General features: G+C 46.8%; 1 protein-coding gene across 14 annotated transcripts in view; it reads right to left on the minus strand.

Annotated features, from left to right (window-relative positions):
- otofa (otoferlin a) overlaps positions 1-17,643 on the minus strand; it is a 70,376-nt gene that overhangs the window by 7,997 nt on the left and 44,736 nt on the right. For 4 of the 14 annotated variants that reach the window (XM_059512628.1, XM_059512627.1, XM_059512630.1 and 1 more), the window contains exons 25-42: positions 17,375-17,509; positions 16,423-16,584; positions 16,116-16,187; positions 15,758-15,877; positions 15,486-15,647; positions 15,243-15,405; positions 13,733-13,887; positions 13,499-13,528; positions 13,253-13,387; positions 13,099-13,174; positions 12,508-12,647; positions 12,145-12,282; positions 11,922-12,059; positions 11,718-11,845; positions 11,458-11,628; positions 10,957-11,117; positions 10,732-10,874; positions 10,449-10,537 (exon numbers count right to left, since the gene is read on the minus strand). In XM_059512628.1, coding sequence (XP_059368611.1) covers positions 10,449-10,537; positions 10,732-10,874; positions 10,957-11,117; positions 11,458-11,628; positions 11,718-11,845; positions 11,922-12,059; positions 12,145-12,282; positions 12,508-12,647; positions 13,099-13,174; positions 13,253-13,387; positions 13,499-13,528; positions 13,733-13,887; positions 15,243-15,405; positions 15,486-15,647; positions 15,758-15,877; positions 16,116-16,187; positions 16,423-16,584; positions 17,375-17,509 — 2,318 coding nt within the window. The remainder of the gene's footprint in view (positions 1-10,448; positions 10,538-10,731; positions 10,875-10,956; positions 11,118-11,457; positions 11,629-11,717; positions 11,846-11,921; positions 12,060-12,144; positions 12,283-12,507; positions 12,648-13,098; positions 13,175-13,252; positions 13,388-13,498; positions 13,529-13,732; positions 13,888-15,242; positions 15,406-15,485; positions 15,648-15,757; positions 15,878-16,115; positions 16,188-16,422; positions 16,585-17,374; positions 17,510-17,643) is intronic. The other 10 variants (XM_059512633.1, XM_059512638.1, XM_059512640.1 and 7 more) reach the window with 6 other exon arrangements.

Raw genomic sequence — 17,643 nt, forward strand, 5'->3', positions numbered from 1 at the left:
TAATAGTCTGCTCTTCTCCTGAAATGACTTTACCTTTTTAGAGTTTAGTAAGCGCACAGTGTTGTATAGTGATATTGAATATGCAAATAGCTTCTTATATTTATGTCAATAAGGTGCAACTACACATTTTGACTTTTTGCAGCAAATATGTATCCCAGACTAAAGGAGGACAGTTTCACAGTACAGGCCTCATTAAAAATTGGCAGCTTCTTCACAGTAGATGATTAACATGAAAAAATGAAGGCAGATGAGAGGCGTGAAGCTGACAGAGCAAGTATGAGAGCAAAAAGAACAAGGAGGATGTGTTTTTTCTACAACTTTTGGTGTCATCTCTTTAGCTGAATCACAGTAGCATCGCTGTAGTTACTGTAAACGCAGTTAAAAATCATTATAGTAAACAATTATACAAATTAAGTGAGATAAAAAGACATTCTGTAGTTTGGCAATTCACCATTCACAGCCAGTTCTTCATCCAAAGCTTTTAAGTCATCCAAAGAATATTAATTGCACAAGCAGTCCCGAAAACAAAGCAATCTGTTCCTTGCTTAAGGGTGTAATTGTCACACCCAGGGGCTGGCTATGCTTTAACTAAGCCACACCCCTTCTCAACTTCCACCTCGAGGAGGTCCCCAAACCCGACCCAATGGCCAAGCAACACGAGAACAAGTAAGTGATAAAACAATCTTTATTTAAATATTTAAAAATAGCTTAGGGAATAGGGAAAGGGCAATTAAAACTAAACTCTGACTCGGCCCTCCAGATGGGCTATGGCCGGGAAGAGGTCAGGGAGCAAGGGGGCCACGGGGATCCGGGGCGTGGGGCTCGGGCCCCGGCCTGAGTCTTAGGTATTCGTAGCGCCCTCCTTCTTCCTCCTCTTCGCTGAATACAGCTCACGGTAAGTACTGGTTCACTCAGTTCGTTCTCGAGGTGCCCACTCTCTTTCTCTTCCTCCACAGGCAACAGCTCTTCGCTGATTACAGCTCACAGTAAGTACTGATTCACCCAGTTCGTTCCTTGGGTGCTCACGCTCTTTCTCTTTCTCCACAGGCAACGGCTGGGACACACAGGCACAGTTAGTTCAGCTTGGTTTTGCTCTCACCTCTTCGCTGATTACAGCTCACAGTAAGTACTGGTTCACACAGTTCGTCCCTTGGGTGCTCACTCGCTTTCTCTTTCTCCACAGGCAGCGGCTGGGACACACAGGCACAGTTAGTTCAGCTTGGTTTTGCTCTCACCTCTTCGCTGATTACAGCTCACAGTAAGTACTGGTTCACACAGTTCGTTCCTTGGGTGCTCACTCGCTTTCTCTTTCTCCACAGGCAGCGGCGTAAGTACAGGTTCCCTCAGTCTCTCCTCGTGTTACCCACTCTCTCTCCTTTTCTCTCCACAGGTATCAACTTGGGCACAATAGCACAGTTAGTTTGCTTTGAATGGCTCTCACCTCTGGGCTGGACACAGCGTACTGTAAGTACAGGGTTCGCTCTATTCCTCCTCGTGTTATTCACTCTCTCTCTCCTTTCCTCTCCACAGGTATCAACTTGGGCACAATAGCACAGTTAGTTTGCTTTGAATGGCTCTCACCTCTGGGCTGGACACAGCGTACTGTAAGTACAGGGTTCGCTCTATTCCTCCTCGTGTTATTCACTCTCTCTCCTTTTCTCTCCACAGGTATCAACTTGGGCACAATAGCACAGTTAGTTTGCTTTGAATGGCTCTCACCTCTGGGCTGGACACAGCGTACTGTAAGTACAGGGTTCGCTCTATTCCTCCTCGTGTTATTCCCTCTCTCTCCTTTTCTCTCCACAGATATCAACTTGGGCACAATAGCACCGTTAGTTTGCTTTGAATGGCTCTCACCTCTGGGCTGAACACAGCGCACTGTAAGTACAGGTTTCCTCTGTTTCTCCTTGTGTTACTCACTCTCTTTCCTTTCCTCTCCACAGGTATCAACTTAGACACAAAACACAGTTACTCTGCTTTGGATGGCTTTCACCTCTGGGCTGGACACAGCGTACCGTGCTATCTCCGGAGATCTGAAGCACGCTCACAACATATACTGTACTGAACTAGGCCAGGACCAGCAATCTCCTTGTCCTCCCACGCCGAAGTGCGTGAAGGCGGGGGTTTATCTGACAGGACACACGGCAATACACAGCAGCCCACAGCAATATACAACACCACGTCAAAATTATAGGTTTTCACAGCACGAAGACTCACCCACCACACTCAGTGTACGGAAAGGACACCCGTCTTCCTTCACTTCGCTTGGTTCGGATCTGGCGATGGAATATGCGGCCTAGCTAGTGATGTCGTCGTTGCGACTACTTCAATAAGTATTCCTTCGGCTCTCCCACCACACTATATTAGGGGTAGGGCCACCCTCCTCCTCCTGGAGAGATCTACACAACGCCAGGTCAATATACAGGGCACTTTCGACTGGCTCTTAGTACTCACATCAATGCCACTTCCAATCCCCTTTTTCACGTCGTCTCAGTTCGCCGTATAATCGGTTCACTTCTCAACCTTTAAGGTTCGCGATGTCTTCACAATCATACAATTCCAGCCTGAGGGAGAGAGAGAGTTAGACAGCTACCAGCAGCGTACCAAGACGGGCACAACCCAGTGCTTCACACACACCAAAGAGAGCTTCCTAGACTGTGAAATAACTTGGCCTTAAGTACTGCCTTGTCCAGCGTATCCTCCAATCACCAACCGCTGTCCCTAACTAGGCACAGGTGCATCGAATTCCCTGATTTTCCTTCTTACGGCGCTACCGGAAGTTCCGGTGTTCTGTTTTTCCGGTCCGGGCGGAAACACTTCCGGGCGGAACCAAACTTCCCGAATTTTGGTTCCGCCCCTAAAGATCGTCACCTTGTGACATCCTCCCCCGCCAATCCGTTCTAGTCCCTAGAACGTCCTCGGGCTGTCCACTCCCCATAGCGGGCAGGGGGTCGGCCTCGGTTCTCTCGCTGGGATCGTCTCACTGGTGAATCGGGCTCAGCTTGTTCAGGGGCTGCTTCTGGTTCTCTCGGGGCGATCGGGGGTGGTGCCACCACGGGTCTCCCTGGTACCACAGCCCAACCTTCAATCCAGGGGGCCGCTGGTACAGGTTCCGTGGGGACTTCTTCCACGGCTTCAGGGTAGTTAGGGCATGGGCGAATCATGTTCCGGTGCACCACACGGTCGGGGCCTGACTTCCCTTCTGGCCGGATGGTATAGACCGGCTGCCCCGGCCTCTGCTGCCGGCAGACTACATAAGGGGTGGCCTCCCAACGGTCACTCAGTTTCCCCTTCCCCTGCCGCCGATTATCTCTCACCAACACCCTCTCTCCTGGCAGTAGAGGGGCTTCTCTAGCAGTCCGATCATACAACCGCTTACTTTTCTCTCCTGCCGTCTGTATCCTTTTCGACACCTGCTCGTAGGCGAAATGCAAGCGCTGGTGATGGCGCCCCACCCACTCCGTTACACTTGCTTCCTCTTGGTCGGCTATCACTCCTAGGACCAGGTCAGTAGGCATTCGTATGTGTCTGCCAAACATCAGGTAAGTGGGAGCGTAACCCGTAGTACTATGTATACTGTTGTTATAGGCCTGTAGGAGGTTTGGCAAGGCACTCACCCAATCGTCCTGCCGTTGTTGGTCCAAGGTCCCCAGCAGCCCCAATAGGGTCTGATTGAATCTCTCACAGCCGCCGTTCCCCTGAGGATGATACGAAGTGGTGTGAGTTTTCGTGCAACCGTACAACTGGCATAGTTCTCTAATTACCCTGGACTCAAAGTTGGCTCCTTGATCGGAGTGCAGAAACTCCGGGCATCCGAACGTCTGGAAGACGGCCCGCCATAAAACTGTAGCGGTGGTGGTTGCAGTCTGGTCGAGGGTGGGGATAGCCCAAGCGTACTTTGTGAACAAATCCGTTATTACCAAGATGTTCTGGTAGCGATCTCGTGGTCGGCCCAGTGTCAAGAAGTCCATAGCCATGATATGAAGGGGGGCCTTCGCATGGATGGGTACCATTGGCGCTCGGACCTCCCGTCTGGACTTAAACAATATGCATCTCGGGCAAGCTTGAATTAGGGCGTGCACCGATGCCTCTAGCCCGGGCCAAAAGAAGAATCTCCTAAGCAGGGACACGGTCCTCTCCTGTCCCTGATGCCCCAACTGGTTGTGGTACGCCGAAACTAAAGCCGTTACCTCATCTGCGGGTACCACGATCTGGCGTACTTCTTCGCCCAACTTCGGGTCACTGACCCTTCTGCACAAAACGCCATCTCTCAGCTCCAGCCTGTCCCATTGCCCCAGCAGCCTCCTCCCAGTATCCGTCTGGGCTAACCTCTCCGCTGGCGTCAGCCGTCGGCCCTGTTCCAGCCATTCTCTTACCAGCCGCACATCTTGATCCCTGGCCTGTCTCTCCCTCCACCGACGGGGATCCCATCCCCAGTTCTCAGGCACGGCCTCTTGTCTGCTGCCTGGTGCCTCTACTGCTCCTACCATATAGCCCTCCTCCGGGCTGGCCCCTCCGGGGCTTTCCGCTTCGGGCAGCCTTGAGAGGACGTCCGCGTTCATGTGTTCACGCCCTGGTCGGTACTGTAGTTGATAGTCAAAGTTGGCCAGTTGGGCCACCCACCGCTGCTCCACGGCTCCCAGCTTCGCCGTCTGTAAGTGTACTAATGGGTTATTGTCTGTAATGATCGTCACCTTGGCACCCCAGAGGTAGTCTTTAAATTTCTCACTTAGGGCCCACTTCAACGCCAGCAGCTCCAATTTGAAAGAACTATAGTTCGCATCGTTCCTCTCGGCTGGGTGGAGGCTCCGGCTGGCGTACGCGATGACCCTCTCAACTCCGTCCTGCCGTTGAGCCAACACCGCTCCCAGCCCGAGATTGCTGGCATCTGTATACAAAAGGAATGGTTTTGTGAAATCTGCGTATGCCAAGATAGGGGCCTGTAGCAGCTCCTGCTTCAATGTCTGGAACGCCGACTCACAATTTGCATCCCAGTCTACGTTGGGCGACCCCCGGCCCCGGTTACGACCTGTGCCAACCAGCAACTGATTAAGGGGTTTAGCAATTTTTGAAAAGTCCTTTATGAAACGCCTATAGTATCCCACAAATCCTAAAAAGGATCGCACTTGCCTCACTGTCCTCGGGGCCTTCCAGTCCTTCACGGCCGATACCTTTCCAGGATCTACGGACACTCCAGCCGCACTGACCACGTGGCCCAGAAAGTTGACTTCTCTCCGTAGTAAGTGACACTTATTGGGCTGTAGTTTCAATCCGTACTTCTCCATGGCCCGAAAGACTTCCTCGAGGTGCCTCAGGTGTGAATCAAAATCTGGGGAGTAGACAATCACATCATCCAGGTAAACTAATACTGACTCCATTAACTGACCTCCCAAGCACCGCTGCATCAGCCGCTGGAAGGTGGCCGGAGCGTTACAGAGCCCGAAAGGCATCCGGTCCCATTCAAATAGTCCAAACGGGGTTGTAAAGGCAGTCTTCTCCCGGTCTGCTTCGGCCACCTGCACCTGCCAGTAGCCACTGGCCAAATCTAGGGTAGAGTACCATGCCGACTGCGTGAGGCTGGCAAGCGAATCTTCGATCCGTGGCAAAGGGAAAGCGTCTTTCTTAGTCACGAGGTTCAGCTTACGGTAGTCCACGCAGAATCTCCAAGCCCCCGTCTTCTTTTGCACCAGCACTATGGGGGCCGCCCACGGGCTGCTGCTTTCCCTAACAACTCCTTGCTTCAGCATGCCTTGCAGGAGTGTACGTACCTCGGTATACAAAGTGGGCGGAATTGGGCGATACCTCTCCCGGCTGGGCCCTGCATCCCCGGTAGGTATATGATGTTGTACCACCTGGGTGCATCCGTAGTCTTCATCGTGGGTGGCGAACACATGCTGCCATCTCCGAAGGAGGGCCTGTAACTTCTGTGTCTGTGCCTGCTCTAAATCCTCCCCTTGTAACGACTCACCCGCCAGGTGGCTCGGCACACTCCTCTCCATACCACCCCATGGGGTGTCTACTTGTGTCAGGGCCACCTCGATGACAGTGGGGCACACCTGACGAAAACTAATATCCCTCTCTTCCCTTACTTGGTGGGATGTAACCGTTGTCAGACGGGCTAATCGTTGGTGCCGATGTAGTTGCACCGCGTATGGATGTACATTCCGTATCCTCACGGGGACTCTCCCCCGCCGGACCGTCGATAGTCCTCGTGCCACTTCCACTTGTGGACAATCCACATGGGGCTCCACCAGCACCCACTCTTCTGGGCCCGCTCTTCGGGGCGGTACTCGCGCCCACACAACAGCCTCACTTTTTGCGGGGACAGACAAAGCAAAACGACACATCACTCTTCCTACCTCTTCCTGTTCCCTGCGGACTTGGCTCATTTGCACCCTTCGACAGTCAGCTACCACACACTCCCACTTGGGCCTCTCTGCAGGTGGTATCTTCGATACGGGCCTAGCCCGAAATAGCTCTTCCCAGCAATCAGCGAGGACATTCATGCCCAACAGGGCTCGATGTGCACCCAGACAATGGTCTTGCACGATAATCACACCTTTCTGGGGGACCATCACTCCGTGAACCTCTAGGTCCGTCAATCGGTAGCCAATATATGGGATGTCGAGGCCGTTTGCGCCCTTCAGAGTAAGCCAGGGGGCCTCCGCCCCTGGTGCCCCTTGTTTCCCAAACACTTCTTCGGATAAACTCTCAGCAAACAACGTCACTTGGGAGCCTGTGTCTACCAGGCATTGAATCTCCTTGCCGCACACTCTCACCTTCGCCACGGGGCTACGCCCAATCATCTGGCTCCTAGAGCCATATCCTCTTCCAGGGTCTTCTCGAGGGGTCCCGGCCACACGACCCACAGTGGCCGGCCGACCTAAAAACCCCCTTCTGACGCCCTGCGGGGCCCACACTGGCGGCTATAGTGACCTGGTTTGCCACAGCGGTTGCAGATGGGTCGCCCTTGCTCGTCCCATTCGAAACGGGGCCGGTTAAAGTGGTTCGGGCGCCTGAACGGCTCTCGGCCTCCCTCTGAGTACACTCGGTCTCGGGGCGCCGGCCGTGGTTCCTCCCGCGCCCGTCCTTGGCGCAATTCTCCTACGAGGGCTTTAGACAGTTCAGACATCTGATCGCGGACATCTTTCAAAAGTTCAGCCTTCAGTGCTTGCTTCCAGTCAGGGCCTCCGGGTTGTGCTGGTGCTACTTCACTGACAACCGCACACACTGGGGAACCACTCACCTCAGTCTCATCACCTTCCAGGGCCAGTGCCTCTTTCTTCAGATCTTCGAACGTAAGACCCGGGTCCCTTCGAAACTGGATACGTAGGCTCTGTCTCACCGGACCCTCCTTCAACCCCAGAAGAAACTGGTCCCGCAATAGAGTCTCTCCATCTCCCAACCCGTGGTCCCGACGGGTCTGTAGTCGGGCGAATTGCTCTCGCAACCTCAGGGCGAAAGCTCTAATCGGTTGGCGGGGGCCCTGCTTACAATTGAAGAACTGGGAGCGAAGGACAGCTACGGGGGTGTGGTCACCATACTGTTCAGTGAGGAACTGGAACACGGTTTGGGCGTTGGCTCTAACGGCTTCGGGGGCGGCATGCACCTCTCGCCGCGCTTCTCCATCCAGGGAGTTTAACACAAATTGAAGCCGCTGGGCTGCACTAAGGCCCTGTAGGTCGGCCAAGTACTCTAGTTGAGCCTTCCATTCAGACAATCGTACCTCGGATTCTGTCCCCCCATATTTTTGAATCCAGGGGCTCCCCATAAAAACGGGCATGGCACGGGGTTGGGCTGAAAGCCCCGCGTTGTCGGTCATTGGACGACCTTGGTTACTCAACTCGAGGTGGAAACCCTGCCGACTACGCCAAATCTGTCACACCCAGGGGCTGGCTATGCTTTAACTAAGCCACACCCCTTCTCAACTTCCACCTCGAGGAGGTCCCCAAACCCGACCCAATGGCCAAGCAACACGAGAACAAGTAAGTGATAAAACAATCTTTATTTAAATATTTAAAAATAGCTTAGGGAATAGGGAAAGGGCAATTAAAACTAAACTCTGACTCGGCCCTCCAGATGGGCTATGGCCGGGAAGAGGTCAGGGAGCAAGGGGGCCACGGGGATCCGGGGCGTGGGGCTCGGGCCCCGGCCTGAGTCTTAGGTATTCGTAGCGCCCTCCTTCTTCCTCCTCTTCGCTGAATACAGCTCACGGTAAGTACTGGTTCACTCAGTTCGTTCTCGAGGTGCCCACTCTCTTTCTCTTCCTCCACAGGCAACAGCTCTTCGCTGATTACAGCTCACAGTAAGTACTGATTCACCCAGTTCGTTCCTTGGGTGCTCACGCTCTTTCTCTTTCTCCACAGGCAACGGCTGGGACACACAGGCACAGTTAGTTCAGCTTGGTTTTGCTCTCACCTCTTCGCTGATTACAGCTCACAGTAAGTACTGGTTCACACAGTTCGTCCCTTGGGTGCTCACTCGCTTTCTCTTTCTCCACAGGCAGCGGCTGGGACACACAGGCACAGTTAGTTCAGCTTGGTTTTGCTCTCACCTCTTCGCTGATTACAGCTCACAGTAAGTACTGGTTCACACAGTTCGTTCCTTGGGTGCTCACTCGCTTTCTCTTTCTCCACAGGCAGCGGCGTAAGTACAGGTTCCCTCAGTCTCTCCTCGTGTTACCCACTCTCTCTCCTTTTCTCTCCACAGGTATCAACTTGGGCACAATAGCACAGTTAGTTTGCTTTGAATGGCTCTCACCTCTGGGCTGGACACAGCGTACTGTAAGTACAGGGTTCGCTCTATTCCTCCTCGTGTTATTCACTCTCTCTCTCCTTTCCTCTCCACAGGTATCAACTTGGGCACAATAGCACAGTTAGTTTGCTTTGAATGGCTCTCACCTCTGGGCTGGACACAGCGTACTGTAAGTACAGGGTTCGCTCTATTCCTCCTCGTGTTATTCACTCTCTCTCCTTTTCTCTCCACAGGTATCAACTTGGGCACAATAGCACAGTTAGTTTGCTTTGAATGGCTCTCACCTCTGGGCTGGACACAGCGTACTGTAAGTACAGGGTTCGCTCTATTCCTCCTCGTGTTATTCCCTCTCTCTCCTTTTCTCTCCACAGATATCAACTTGGGCACAATAGCACCGTTAGTTTGCTTTGAATGGCTCTCACCTCTGGGCTGAACACAGCGCACTGTAAGTACAGGTTTCCTCTGTTTCTCCTTGTGTTACTCACTCTCTTTCCTTTCCTCTCCACAGGTATCAACTTAGACACAAAACACAGTTACTCTGCTTTGGATGGCTTTCACCTCTGGGCTGGACACAGCGTACCGTGCTATCTCCGGAGATCTGAAGCACGCTCACAACATATACTGTACTGAACTAGGCCAGGACCAGCAATCTCCTTGTCCTCCCACGCCGAAGTGCGTGAAGGCGGGGGTTTATCTGACAGGACACACGGCAATACACAGCAGCCCACAGCAATATACAACACCACGTCAAAATTATAGGTTTTCACAGCACGAAGACTCACCCACCACACTCAGTGTACGGAAAGGACACCCGTCTTCCTTCACTTCGCTTGGTTCGGATCTGGCGATGGAATATGCGGCCTAGCTAGTGATGTCGTCGTTGCGACTACTTCAATAAGTATTCCTTCGGCTCTCCCACCACACTATATTAGGGGTAGGGCCACCCTCCTCCTCCTGGAGAGATCTACACAACGCCAGGTCAATATACAGGGCACTTTCGACTGGCTCTTAGTACTCACATCAATGCCACTTCCAATCCCCTTTTTCACGTCGTCTCAGTTCGCCGTATAATCGGTTCACTTCTCAACCTTTAAGGTTCGCGATGTCTTCACAATCATACAATTCCAGCCTGAGGGAGAGAGAGAGTTAGACAGCTACCAGCAGCGTACCAAGACGGGCACAACCCAGTGCTTCACACACACCAAAGAGAGCTTCCTAGACTGTGAAATAACTTGGCCTTAAGTACTGCCTTGTCCAGCGTATCCTCCAATCACCAACCGCTGTCCCTAACTAGGCACAGGTGCATCGAATTCCCTGATTTTCCTTCTTACGGCGCTACCGGAAGTTCCGGTGTTCTGTTTTTCCGGTCCGGGCGGAAACACTTCCGGGCGGAACCAAACTTCCCGAATTTTGGTTCCGCCCCTAAAGATCGTCACCTTGTGACATAATGATCCAAGTATGTGATCTCAGCAAGACTGATTATTAAAGCTTGCTATTTTTTGTCCAATCCTCTTCAAGGCTACACTCACTGATGCACATATCAAAAATGACATTTTGTTCAATGCACCAAGGAACTTTAAGGAAAAACATGTAAACATTAAGGCAACATTATGTACAAATAAAACATTAATACCTTAACTGTGACAAATTAAGGAAAAGCAACAAAACTCGAGACACTGAACAGAATCATCTACCTCTTTGGTTTGCGTGGTGATATGTCAATGGCTGGTCCTGGTGCTGGTACATCCATAGGAAACATGTCCACCCACATTTCAATCCTTCCCTGTGAGATTGTGAAAATTCGAGGAGCTTATAGTTAATTATTTTGTTTTACAATGTTCTCATTTAACTGATTCAGATGTTTATTCTTGCTGAGAACTGTGTTACAAAGATGGACAGTTTATCAAGGTCACTTGGTGAACCTTGGAGTATGTCCTTGGTAATCACAGTGGTGATTTGTTGCAGACTCTTGCATACCTGCTCTATGCCTGGCTTGTCTGGGTTGAGGAGCGGTCTGGTCTCCACATGCTCAGGGATGAGTTTGCAACCAACACGTGGGATCTCCTCCCAATGCCTTAGAACCGTAAGAGCCAAGTGTTCTTCTGTCTGCTTCTTCAGACCTGTAAGCCAAATGAAATTAATGTCTTTTCATATATGATCAGAGAAAACATAAAAGGTGTATAAGCTCTGTAAATGTCTCACCGCTCTCATCTTCAATATCTGTTGGCCCAAGAAAGATGCGGTTTGCAACTTTGACCTTCCCACCAGGTCCATAGTTGGGTCCATCCAGTTTAGCTTCTTTGCACAACTTAGCAAGGATCTGGGTTGGCTTCTGAGGGTCACGCCATACATTGTAACCATGGCTGGATGGTTTCACAGTGAAAAAATAAAAAATAAAAACATCATAAGACTGTCAGTTTAACACATTAATTATAAAGACTTATAAGCATTATTTATATAAAGAAACTCAACTGAACGGATTATGCTGGATATGGCTGCTCTGTTATTATTGTCACATTTATAAATGTTGAAATATGCATTCATTTTATGAATTGTTACAATATGTAAAATGAATGTATTGATTGACATCCCCATAAATAAAATACTTCATATGTTCAAATGTTTATATGTTCTATAAAGATTTGAGAGGTTCATACTCAATGTGTTGATAACTTAAAGAAAGTCGAGAAAGAAAGTACTCACACAGAGTAGTTGGATGCAATGCCACATGTGGCTCTGTGTTTGCTGTAGTATCGGTTCTCCAAATCGATCTTAGTCTCACCAATCAGGTCGTCAGTTCCAACCAAATCCCAGTCATATACTGCAACCGTCAGCATGGACTCCATTGGGAATGTAGCCTCTATGTCGAACGATCTTAAGGACAGGAAAGAGAAGACAGTGTGCTTTCAAGAAACGATTTTCTTGTTTGAACTTTAACCAGTATAATAGTATAGCCTACTCACTTTCCAAAGACAGGATTTAGCTGCTTGGATATGTAGTTCTCCTTGTCCCGAATCTCTGACTTTCCCAAGCGAATGACTATATAAGGATCTGCTTTACCATTTATATCCGCGGGATGCAGGTCTGTGGCCTGAGAAGAGAGTCATGTAACTTTAGAGACAGTGACGTCTGAATTATACTTACAATTCAAAGCTGAATTCACTCACTCTAATGATATAAATCCTTATGAGAACATTTATAGGGTCATTGTGAGGAATACTTTGGAACATGCCCATGTTTGGGTCAAATCCTGCGTCCCTGATGATCTCCTCAGACAGTGGGAGTTTATACATACAGAGGGAGCCCTGGTTCATAAGGAGACAGATTCAGATAAAAATAAGATGTTTAATGTTATCTCTGAAGCCCGATTGATATAATATATATTCTTACCTTGAATCTGCCCACAATCCTGTCATCATCAACCACATTGTGGTCAATGTCATCTCCAGCCTTTCCTCTAAACAGGTTGAAGGTGTGGAGCCAGTCCTCAAAGCTACCAAACTCACTCTCCAGCTCTTTATTGTACACCTGAGATAAAGGTGTTTACATTTACACTAAAATATGGATAAACTGCTATAGATCACAGTTTAGCTAATGTATGTTCAAAATTTGGGGTCAGGAAGTCTTTGAATTTTTTTACTCTGTGACTCCAAACTTTTGAAGAGTAACTTATAAAAGAATGTTTATAATACAGCAAAAATGGAAGAAAAAAAAACCCACTGTGGGCTAACATTATCAAGAAGAAGCACTGACCATGAGTTCATCAACTTTTGGTTTTGGAGGTCGTTTATCTGTGCCATCATGGTTCTTCTTTTTGTCCTTGGAGCTCTTCTTGTCTTTGCTCTTCTCCTTGGGTTTGGTGCCTTTCATAGGAAAGTCATCAGCTTTGATCTCTGAGGTTAGGGGTGAATGGTTAGGTACGGATGGAAATGAGGAAATGAGAAATGTGTGAGCACAACACCTACAATGGCAGTCTGAATGAAAGTTTGTACTGAAGGATGATGCTTCAAGCCATGAGAGTTCTTTTAAAAACTCAACATACATATAGATTAAATATAAATTTTAATAGATGGATCCCCTTAAAGTATGAAGGAACAAATACATTAAAATTCAATTTAATTAAAAGAATATGTGGGAAAATCACTTCCCAAATTGGAGATTACTCATAGTTTTTAAATGTTTGTGTCCAGCGTTCATTGTATGAAACAAATACTAATGGGTTCATGTCATGACTTCAATGGAAATGGATTTGGGATGATAGTGCTGATCTGAACACACTCCTAATTAGAATGTTAGTTCTACTCAGAAACATGACACCAAGACCATGTAAAACTCTGTAGTTACCTGCACTCTCTGCTGCTATCTCCAAATCTTCTCTTTCCTCTGCCTCTGCCAGAGCAGCCTCCTGGGCTCTGAGATTCTGCATTCACATTAAGTATATTGTAGTAAAATATTACAATATGACACTATGTATCAAATGTATCAAAGTCCCTCCCACCTCCATCATAGTCTCTATTGAGGCAAAGTATTTGGACCACCAGTCCAACATGCTCTCATCCGGCTCCTCCTCGTCCACTTCTTCTCCTTTCTTTTTCTTCTTTTTCTTTTTCTCTTTCTCCTTCTCATCCTCATTCTGTTAGTACAAAGGATTTTATTTGAAATGTAATGTGGTTACATTTGTAATGTTAATCCAAATGAATATGAATAAAATCAAAACATTTACATCTGTCTGAACCAAACTTACCAAGTCTACTTTAACAACAGCATCGGTGGTCTACAAGGACAGGGTCACACAAACATACATCAAATACAAACAACATCCACAACAGATTCTACAATAGCGTACTAGCAAACACATCATATGACTGTTGGTGCACTAACCTTAAAACACTAAAACAAACAGAACCACAGTTTTCACAAGCAGAGCAGTATTCTAAACCATAACAGCGCGTTCCCACAGCATGGCATATCTACTCACAGCATCCATCTTGACAACTGTGTCCATCTTCTTAATGTGGGGTTCAGGGTCCATGTTGACCACAATTTCACCTGAGGGATGAGAAATGGGACGGGAGTGGGGGCGGGAATGAGATGTCCCATTCGTGAGAGCCATGTAGCCATTGGCCAGTCTAGCTGGTGTGGGCAGGGTCATATGATTTAGCATTCAATGACCCAAGACCAGCACCAGGACAGAAAGGATAAGACCGTGAAGAGATCAGAGGAAGAAGGAATAGAGAAAAGGAATGAAAATTAAGAAAAGCTGGAAAAAATATGTACCAAGAATTTTAAATAAAAGCAATATAAAGCTAGTATTCTTGTATACACTACCGTTTAAATAAGTTGGGGTTGGTAAGATTTTTTAAATGTTTTTAAAAGTCTGCCACAATTTGTCTGAATTTGTTTGATCAAAAACACAGTAGAAACATTAATATTGTGAAATATTTGTATTTTAATATATTCTAAAATGCATTTTTAAAATAGAGGTCTTTTGTAACAATAAAAAATGTAACTATTGTCACATTTTATCAATTAAATGTGCCCTGGCTGAATACATTTCTTTTAAAAACAACAAACAAAAAATCTAACTGACTCCAAACCTTTAAAAAATTGTGTAAGCAATTATAATTTAATTGCTTGATGTATAAATAGGGTTGTGCAATATATGGTAAAACAAACAGACTGTTGTACATTATCATCATCTTTAGAGTGACCATATGCACTGTTCATACGGGACACGTCCCAGCCAGGATTTTAATATTGTCTAAAATATCCAGGTTTTGGCTATTTGTACTGTGCAGGTTGATCGTTGTGTAACATTCATGAGAGCTATAAAGAGCAGAGCAGACGGATCCTTATGCTTTCGAATTGCTTTCACGTGTTTGTTCGTTCGTTTGACTTGAAGCATTGTGGCGCACTTTTTTTTTTTTTTTGATGTTTTTTTGGATTTGTCCGCAGCGACACTTCAAGTCAATCGAACGAACAAACACGTAAGCATATTTGCATTGCTTTGATCGTTCCCTCTAGATCTCACCTTCTCACACAGCCCCATGATTGGTCGATTATGTACAATACCTGCATGTTATTGGTCAAACTGCTCTGGATGTTCTAGGCATTATTAAAATCCTGGCTGGGACGTGTCCCGTATGAACGGCGCATATAGTCACCCAGATCATCTTACAAATCAGGGACCTGACCCAGATGACAATAAGCTGGTACTCACACATTATGGCATAAAGCATAAAAGTTTATACAATAAAGAGTGAAACTTGCCTGATTTGCATAATGTATGTAGAAATACATGCAGATGGGATGTTCATCAAATGTAAAATTATTTGTGGTCTTTGATGGTATTTTACTATCATTGAAATATATTTATATATATTCAAATATATTTCTGTACAAATATTAATTAGGAGATCATGAGGAGAGGTTTATTATATTGTATGTTATGTTATTTAACAGTGAGTATATTCGTATATGACAGGTACCGATGTGAGCCCAGTTGTTAGCAGTCTTGTCTGGGGGGCTGTAGATGAACTTGCGAAGGCTGGTCACAGCATGAGACCCCACCAAGGTGTAGCGTCCGAATGCCCTGCAGTCCACCACCCGAATATTGAGTGGTGGATGAAGAAGCTCATTTTCTGGCAGATCCTGCAGCACAATATTACTCAAGTGAACTTTTTAAATCAGAAATGTAGTGGAGAATTTGTTACATATATAATTTCACTCACCACTTCAAACCACTTCACTAATGTGCTGAAGTTAGGATTCTTCTTGTAGTTCTGAATGAGGGCAGACTGAACTCCTTTTCCTGCACACTCGATGTCCACACGAGGCCTGTCCACCTGAGCCAGATTGATTCTTTTAAGGTCCCTCAGACCCCAGAACAGGACCTGGAGAGAAATAAAGACCAAGAGTTCAACAATACTGATGCAAAAATAACATGAGCTGCAAGTATAGTAAAACAGAATTGTGGTTGTGGCTTTCTGTGGTTTGCTTTTACCTCTATACGATATCTGCTGAGAACTGGTCGTATGCCCAATGGAACAGGAAGAATGGGTCCACGGTCAGAATCAGTCGGCCCATCAATTGGAGGAAGAGCTGCCCGCCCTGCTGGACCAATCTGTGGATAAACAGATAGTTCTGAATGAAAAGATATGTCAATAACTGAAGAAAGACTGAAGTAATTACTGACTAATAATACTGATTAAATACACATTTTAATTTCAAACCTCTACCATGTCTTGTAAACCAGGGAAAAAGCCAAAGCATAGCAATAGCAAAGAGGATGGAGTCACTTACAGGAGAGTGGAAGACAAAGCAGAATTACAGAGGGGGAACTGTTATTTTGTTTATTGCACCTTGATCTGAGGTACAGCAAATTCATGGACAGCAATAAGGGCCCTCCTGATCTCCTCATCATCATAAGGAATCTGTTAAAGTTGCCATGGAAGAATCCAGCAGAAAGATGGGACAGAGGATTATGGGAAAATGAAATGAGAAGTCACATGAAAAATCAAGAATCAAATACAAGTGGGAGGAAAAGAGAAAGAGCCATCTTTGCTATTCAAGAAGCATTTCTGAGTAGATAGGCCAAGCATTGACTGAGGGTCCACACAAGATTGGAGTACATACAAGTTGATCACAGCCACTGTGTACTGTCTGTACCTGCAGGAGCTCAAAAGCAGCCAACAGATCTCCTGCAGCGCAGTTTCCTCTGTAGATCTGGTAGTACTCCAGCTGGGGGGGAAACCGTGGCGGCCCGTAGTGTTCATCAACCATCTTAGTTAGTGGCTTTGCAAATGTTCGCCCAATGAACTCAGCTTTCCCCTGGATGCCACACACACAAAAAACACCAGTCACAGTACTGCCTCTGAACACCAGAGGTCATTGTGGCCACATTCCTTGTAAAAGCACTTGCATCAGGGCTACTGTATTGCTGGGGCTTTAAGATCTGAAAATCAAGCTTTGGATGTCAATTATGTATATTTTTATGAAATGTTGAACATAAAAGATTGCATTCACGAGTCAAATTCTACTTCAGTTTGGTTTCTTTATCTGTGCTCAATCATTCTCTAAATATTAAAAAAGGATCATTAATGCTATGTCTGACCTTGGCCCGCAGCTGTCAATGAAATAAACCACAGCAATGATTACTACAAACTACTGTAGAGACTACAACTACAAAGAAACATCCCATTGTAAACCCTCTCAACTGTCACAACCAAGGGAATGCAAGAGGCAGTTTATCGCCACAGGAAACAGGTGTTTTTATCACCATGTAAGTACAGGAAATTATCTGATCTTGTTTTTGGGACCCAAGCAATCCAACTTCTTGCATGCCTTGTTGAATTCAGCTATACAAAGACAGATTGACAGCAGTGCTGAAATAAGTGTTCACACTCTACTTAGCCAAAATGTCGTCCAACAAAAGGCCAGGACCAGAAGATTTTAAACAGGAAGAAACATCAATTCAGTACAATAGGGCACATTTTCACACAGTCTTAATATGACTCATACATGGAGAGGATAATGTCAACAGAACTGTGCACTCAACTAGCAAACAATGACATTTAATTTTCTATATTTATAAGAATTGGTTTTTGCAATACAAACTTACCACAGTGTCTTGGTCATACAGTTCAATGACAATGATTGGTGGATCATCACGGAGTTCCCCAGCCTCACCGTAGAGTTCAACATTATCAAACACAAGCAACTGATCCCATGTAGGACAAAGAGTCTCACTGAGGACCTGAAATATACACACAAAATGTCCATGAACGATTCATCAATTAAAAGAACCTTTCTGTCCTTTAACCAAAAATACAAAAAACTAGTAAATAATTATAGTTTTAAAGGTCAGCTTTTATAAAAGCTTTAGAAATT

This window comes from Carassius carassius, chromosome 27, assembly GCF_963082965.1.
Source record: "Carassius carassius chromosome 27, fCarCar2.1, whole genome shotgun sequence".
Classification (NCBI taxonomy): Eukaryota; Metazoa; Chordata; class Actinopteri; order Cypriniformes; family Cyprinidae; genus Carassius; species Carassius carassius.